Source organism: Gracilinanus agilis, chromosome 1 (genome assembly GCF_016433145.1).
Source record: "Gracilinanus agilis isolate LMUSP501 chromosome 1, AgileGrace, whole genome shotgun sequence".
NCBI lineage: Eukaryota > Metazoa > Chordata > Mammalia > Didelphimorphia > Didelphidae > Gracilinanus > Gracilinanus agilis.
In genome coordinates, this window is record NC_058130.1 from 639,371,840 (window position 1) to 639,379,099 (window position 7,260).

At 39.8% G+C, this 7,260-nt stretch overlaps 1 protein-coding gene across 1 annotated transcript; it reads right to left on the reverse strand.

Moving 5' to 3' along the window:
- Nucleotides 1-816: 816 nt before the first annotated feature.
- On the reverse strand, nucleotides 817-6,816 carry LOC123231906 (cytochrome c oxidase subunit 6C-2). The gene is made up of 4 exons (XM_044658218.1): nucleotides 6,713-6,816; nucleotides 4,714-4,841; nucleotides 3,183-3,311; nucleotides 817-946 (listed from the first exon to the last, which is right to left on the reverse strand). The coding sequence occupies exons 2-3, from the start codon at nucleotides 4,825-4,827 to the stop codon at nucleotides 3,198-3,200; spliced, it is 228 nt and encodes a 75-aa protein (XP_044514153.1). The 5' UTR covers nucleotides 4,828-4,841; nucleotides 6,713-6,816; the 3' UTR covers nucleotides 817-946; nucleotides 3,183-3,197.
- Between the last annotated feature and the right edge of the window lie 444 nt (nucleotides 6,817-7,260).

The following is a 7,260-nucleotide window of genomic DNA, read 5'->3' on the forward strand; positions in this document are numbered from 1 at the left end:
CTTCCTGTATGGACTTGCTTGGACCTAAGTCTCTTGAGTTAAGGCTTGTGTTCTTCCTAGAACACCTCGTACAGGACTAAATTAAAGCTGGCCTCAAAATCTAACTCTGCAACTTATCTGTATGATCTTTACCAAGTTTAGTTCTATTTCCTTAACTATAAAACAAAATATTTGTATCCCATGATTTCAAAGGTAATTTCCAGTTCTAATCTTCTTTCTTATAATCTGTGGTGCTATAACTGAGACATATAATTTGTCAGGAAGCAGGGATTTGACAATATCAGGACATGCATTAATTGGTCAGTCGGTCACAATGGATCTTGACCGGTCACACTGTTTCTATGAAGCCATTTTTTCTTCTGCAAAATGGGAAGAATACTTGCAATACCTAACTCACAGGTCAAGAACAAGATATATTACTTTAAGGTACTTTGTACCATAATGGATATTATATAGATAGCTATTAATATTATTATTGACATTTTTTGCTTCAGTATGAAGAGTGCAAAAATGACCCTTTGCTAGCTATGAAACTAGCAAATAACCAATGGGAATAAAAGGATATGGAATTGCCACAGGTTTTAGAAATGGGGCAAGCACCTTTGTCAAAGCAAGTGGATGTCCAAAATCTTCCTCTATTGAGTGATGTGAAATTCTACCTTTATAATTTCATTCCTTTTAACTTCTAATTTTTAGTTATGTTCCAAGTTCGTCCCAATTATTTACACCCTAGTGTGAATAAAGGATTTGAGGACAGACTATGATGGGAAGAAAGAGAACATTAAATGTTTAATAACATACAACGAAGACACACAGTTTAAGTTACCACATATAGGTCATCAACTGTTTATTCTCAAGTTAAACACAGCCAGTGTGGATGTTACACATTATAGCACAAGAAAAATAGGTAAGGGATAAGTATCCTGGGACCTCAAGCCATTGGAACCTAAAAAAAAAGGGAAGAAAGCCATTAGTTAAGACTATGCATGCTAGATTCATTTCAATAACTGGCTCTTTGGTCAAAGGCTCTCTCCTTTGAAGGAGATTAGCCTCTGCCTTTCCACTTGGAGTGACATATCCTTGATCTCCCTTTCTAAGCCTCTGATTTTTCATAAAATTTCCTTATTTCCATCTTTCAGCCTTAGTACCACCATATGGGAAAATGAGGCCCTCCTTACCCATCCCATTCAATTGTTCCTTCCTCACAAAATTAGCACAAAACAGTAAAATCTACAACTTGTGAAAACTTTGATTTCTCATTTTTCAGATCTGGACATGCCACCAAATCCAAAATAATTTCTGAAGTGCTGTTTCTATTTTTTTTAAAAACTCTTCCTTTGGGGCAGCTGGGTAGCTCAGTGGATTGAGAGCCAGGCCTAGAGACCGGAGGTCCTAGGTTCAAATCTGGCCTCAGACACTTCCCAGCTGTGTGACCCTGGGCAAGTCACTTGACCCCCATTGCCCACCCTTACTACTCTTCCACCTATGAGCCAATGCACAGAAGTTAAGGGTTTAAAAAAAGAAAAAAAAAACTCTTCCTTTGTATTAGTTCTAAGACAGAAGCGCAGTAAGAGATAGGCAATGGGGGGTTAAGTATCCAGGGTCACACACACAGCTAGGAAGTGTCTGAGGACAGATTTGAACCCAGGACTTCCCATCTCTAGGCCTGGCTCTCAATCCACTGAGTCACCCTAGCTGCCCCCTATTTCTATTTCTAATAAACTGTAAGGTTTTAAACTGTGAGAAAACAAGATAATAGAGGAGTTAAAATTCCAGGAAAAGTTTTAGGAAGCACAATTTCACTAGTGCAGATATTCTCTCTACCAATTTAGACCACAGTCCAGAGGCATATCTTAGACCGTTTCATGAGGTGTTACAGGTGAGAAAAATAATCCCCTAGGTGCCTAATCCAGTGAAGAACAGCTTTGAATTTGCCTTAGGAGGACCAGCTTCCTTTATTCCTTTACTTTGCCCCTACAAAGTCTTTCCATTTTGCTGGGATTTGCAAGAGTTTGTGCTCTTTTAAAAAAAAAAAAGCCTCTGAGAACTGTTGCACCAGAGGGAAGATTTTAGGAGAATGTTATTACTAGGCTTCAGAAGGACAAAATGTGACTGATTAGCTTTTAATTAGCCTTCCTGTAGTCTTTCTTTTTTTCCAATTTTAAAAATTATATACTTAGCAAGCACCACCACCAAAACCTATTTAAATAAACAAATGCAAAAAAAAATTATGTGTAAAACCACAAACTCTACATTGTTTACAAATCATTTTTAAAAAGCCTTTCAAATAGTACTATTTGTTATTTCCCTATAAGGTTAGGATCTCAGTGAATTACTTCCATACCTGGTATATCTCATATAACCTAAACTTTTACTAGCAACATAGTAAAGGGCCATCACCCACCCTGGGGATACCATATGACTTATTAAGCCAAAAGAACAAATCTATATAAAGTTCCACCTAATCCCCTTTAGCTTGTTGTTGTTTCAGTCACGTCCAATTCTTTGTGACACCATTTGGAGTTTTCTTGGCAAAGATACTGGAGTGGTTTACCATTTCCTTCTCAGGCTCATTTGCCAGATAAGGAAACTGAGGCAAAGAAGATTAAGTGACTTGTCCAGGGTCTCACAGCTAACTTAGTATCTGAAGCCAGATTTGAACTCAGGAAGATGAGGTACTCTTTCCACTATACCACCTCACTGCCTATTTATTCAAGATTAACAAACCAATTTTATTTATTTTTAAAAATTTTATCTTTATTTTATTCCAATAACAAATTTACACTTAAGTTTTCCAAAGTCATATGATTCGTGTTGTCTACCTCTCCTCTCCCCTCCCAAAGTTGACAAGCAATTCTACTGGTAATAAACAATTTCAAAAAATTTATTTCTAGGGGGCAGCTGGGTAGCTCAGTGGATTGAGAGTCAAGCCTACAGACGGGATGTCCTAGGTTCAAATCCGGCCTCAGACACTTCCCAGTTGTATGACCCTGGACAAGTCACTTGACCCCCATTGCCCGCCCTTACCACTCTTCCACCAAGGAGCCAATACACAGAAGTTAAAGGTATAAAAAAAAATGTATTTCTAAAAACTACCAAGTGCTACTTCCTTTGTACAAACCCACAATCCATAATATTGTGATTATATAATATCTATGTCAAATAACAAATCTTTTTATTACCTGTATATTTTGTGATTATTTTCCATACTGAAAGACACCAGCTTGATACATCTCTTCAAAATCTTTCAGAGAATCATACCTTCTATAGAAATCTTGATATGCCCTTTTCCTGGGTTCAGCCACTCCAAACTAAAATATGAAATTCCAGTTAGAAATGTCATATATTTTCAAAAATCATGATTTCACATGAATTCACTAAATTTGATTAATTTCTAAAATATTAATGATAAGAAGTATCTCTTATATATGAATATACCAGTGATTAGATCACACTTAATCATTTTAACACATGCCTTTAGAAAGTAAAATGTAAATATCCTTGAAGTAAAATGTTCTATAGTGTATACTCCTTATCTCAACTCAGGATCATAAGATCATAGAATTAAAGTTGGAAGAGATCTTGGAAGTCACCTGGTCTGGCCTACTCATTTTATAAATTAAAAAACAAAGAGCCACAAAAGCTGGATGAATTGCTCCAGGTAATTAAGGTTGGAAGTGGTGGAACTTGGGTGTGTAATCCAAATCCAGCAGTCTTCATTGCACTAATCTGCCCTATTATATAAAATATTTCCTTAAGAAATTCTCGGGGAAAAAAATGCAAACAAGGAACTCACCAAAGTGGCTCTATGGTCTACCCTTATTAATGATGATAATAGATGATAGAACTTAAATTATCCTGAGAACCTATGGGCCCATACTCTTAAGTAAATACAAAATGAATACAAAGGAATAGCAGGGAAATGGAGAACTAAGGGAAAAAGAGGAAGATGAGGAAAGATTAATCTTAAGAGAAAAGCATTGAGTCTTAAATTGAGTTTCGTTTTCCAGGAAGAGATGAAAAAGAAGTGTATTCTAGGCATGAGACATAGCTTATGCAAAGGTATGGAGCAGGAAATGGAATGTCAAGTACAAGGAATGGGAGCTAGTTTGGAGCCAGACTATGAAGGGCTTTATAAGCCAAAGGAGTTTGTATTTTACCATAATAGCAAAAGGGGAGCACTGAATGTTCTTGAGCAAAGGAGTTTTGTGCTAAGCCCTATGCTGTGGCATCAATCTGGCAGCTATGTAGAGGATTGGAAAGGTAAAATACTGAAGGCAAAGAGATGATTAGGTGATTGCAATAGTAACAGATGATAAGGGCTGAACCAGGGGGCCATGGCCATTAAGTAAAAGGGGGCAGATGTAATGTGATGTCGAGAAAGAAAGAATGAAGAAAATATGGCAACTGAAGCACTTCATCATTGTAAATCTACCTGAATGGAAACTCAGTGGTGGTATAAAAAGAGAGAAGTTGGGAGGAAGAGTGTTTATGAGCAAAGACAATATGTTCTTGTGAGGTGAAAGATTACAGAAAAGCTACTGTTCTTACTGAAGCTACTGAAAATAGATAAAGAATGCAATATATAGAATTCAAGGAACTTTCACATTATATATCTCATTTGAAGGGAAGCAGCTTTTAAGGTATTTGACATCTGGTCTCATGAAATGATTTAATCTATACTTCAAATGTGACATAGGGAAACAGACATACCTTATACATAGTAGCACATCCCAAGGACAGAGCAAATGCTGCCATGATATGAATTCGCAAGCGTTTAGCCAAAAGGCCTCGCAGCTGTGGTTTTGCCAAAATGGGAGCAGACATGTTGACAATTCTTCCTGATAAAGACAGAATATTAAATGTAAATTCTAAATGCATACAGCAATTCTCCAATACTCATATTTGACACATCAGTCATATTTGTGAATATCAAAATAACAGGAAGTTAAATGAATGAGGGAGGCCCCTCCCTCCTGTAGCAAATGTGAGTGAGGTACACAGGATGAGGTTCAATATGCATCACTAAGTGGAATGCCCAAATAGCTAACATCACCAAACTACTGAACTTTCCAATTTAAGTATTTGCACAGGGACAAGAATAAGTGTTTTATAACTTCCAGTTCATTTCTCATAACAATCCCCTCAGGTGAGTGGCACAAATATCTGCATTTTACAGAATCTAACAATTCACTCAGGTGAAATGAACTGCCCAGGCCATCCAGCTACTACCTAATAATAATGAAGATTTGCAAAGTACTTCCCTCACAACAATGCTATGAGGTGGATGGTATGAGTCTCGTTTCACCTTACAGATAAAGAAGTTAAGGCTCAAAAAAGCAACCCAATCCTCTGAGACCTCATAGCTGGGAAAAGAGCCCAGATTTTCTGCTCTAAGTATATAACTCTTTGCACTACACTTAATACTCCCAATACTTGTATTGTTATATCTACTTCCTCCACCTTCCAGGAGCTCAACAATGTTCTCCCCTTATACAAACAGGAAGGAGTAGCTTGACAATAAGACTCCTCCTTAGAGCCAGAAAGCCCTGAAATATGGTAAAGTGGATAGAACTGTCAAACAGGATAGGGCTCTGGGTCTAGAGGCAGGAAGACCTAAATTCCAATCCGACCCACAACATGGCCAAGTCAGGTAATCACTTTGCCTCAGGTTCCTCATCTGTTGAATGGGTATAATACTACCTTTTTCTCATGAAGCTGTGAGGATCCAATGAGACAAAAATAGTAAAGTGCTTAGCACACTGCCTGGCGCCCAATAAAAGCTTTATCAATACTGGCTATCATTATTATGATTATCAAACAGGGGTAATAACAGGTCTGCATCCTTCGGTTTTGGGGAGGATTCAATAATAGCCACTGTAAGGTGCTTAGCACAGAGGCTGGCACATAGTAAGTACTCAATAAATGTGGGCTGTTGTTATTAATATGGGCAAAAAGGTGTCAAGTGGATAAAGTGCCTCTGGATAAAGATCCTGAATTCAAATCTAACTTCAGAAACTTACTAGCTGCATGATCCTAGGAAAAGTCACTTAACCATAAACTCATCTGGAAAAGGAAATGGCAAATCACTCCAGTATCTTTGCCAAGAAAACTACAAATGGGGTCACAAAAACTGAAATGACTTAACATCATCTTTAATACAAGAGTCAGAAATACCCTACCTTGTGACCCTGGACGAATCACTATATAATCCGTCTACCTCAGTTTCCTAATGTTTAAAACAGGGATAACAGCATTTACCTACCAGGGTCGTTGGGAGAATGTAATGAGGCTATTATAAAAGCGGTGGCGATTATTAACCATTAGAATGGCACCCTGGTGGGATGTATGACCTTGGGCACCTCACGTTCCGCCTCTAGGCCTCGGTGAACTCTCCTTCCTCTTAGGGCGCCCGAGACCAGGATTATCTCGAGAATAAAATGAGACATTTGTAAAGTGCTCTGTAAACCTTCAAGCGCTAGGTGGGTGCTAGCTATTATTGTTAATTTTTAAAAGACGGGATTTTCACACACTTTCTCTTTCTCTCCTCCCGGGGACGCCGCGGGAGAGGGTAGCGGGATGGCCCGCGGCCTCAGGGTTCTCGAGGCTCACCGGCCGTCGTTAAAGGAGGGGAGGTTGCTGGACATCAGTCTATGACGGAGATGGAAGGGCCCAGAGAGGGCGGGGACGAAAAGTAGACCCCCAAACTCACCTCAGCACCAACGTCCTTCCCCGGTGACAGGCCGGCGAAATGAAGGACGATGGAAAGCCGCGCAAGCGCAGAGCTGGAGAAGCCACAGGAAGGGAGCCTGGAGGGCTCAAACAGAGCTCGCGAAGAGGCGGGGCATGCGCAGGTAGGTTTCTCTAGGCAACGGCTGTCTCGAGTCTCCCCGCCTCTCCTCACCGCCACGTGATCCAGGAAGCCAAAGCGAATCGCGAGAACTGCCCCCCCCCCCCCCCAACTGCCATCAGAGAACAAAAGCAAATGGCGAGGGGGTAGGGAGAGGAGTTGAGACAACTGGGGCGCCTGCGCATCTTGATCAGAACTCCTTGGTTCCAAGCCCGGGCTGACCATTTGACTGGCCATTTGACCTTGGGCCAGTTGCCTAACCTCGCTGGGCGCAGTTTCCCCGATTATAAAATGAGGGGGTTGGTTCTAGAAGTTGTCTAAGCCAGGGTCTCTTTTAGCCCTGGCATTCTAAAATCCCATATAGGAGATACAAATTGTGTCTTGAAGAATTATATTTCATTAAGCATTTG

Excerpts from the sequence above, each read along its gene's own strand:
- LOC123231906 (XM_044658218.1), bottom strand. The coding sequence starts at position 4,827 with ATGTCTGCTCCCATTTTGGCAAAACCACAGCTGCGAGGCCTTTTGGCT. Across the intron at positions 3,312-4,713 it reads GATGTGCTACTATGTATAAG|TTTGGAGTGGCTGAACCCAG; the intron begins GTATGTCTGTTT and ends TTCATATTTTAG.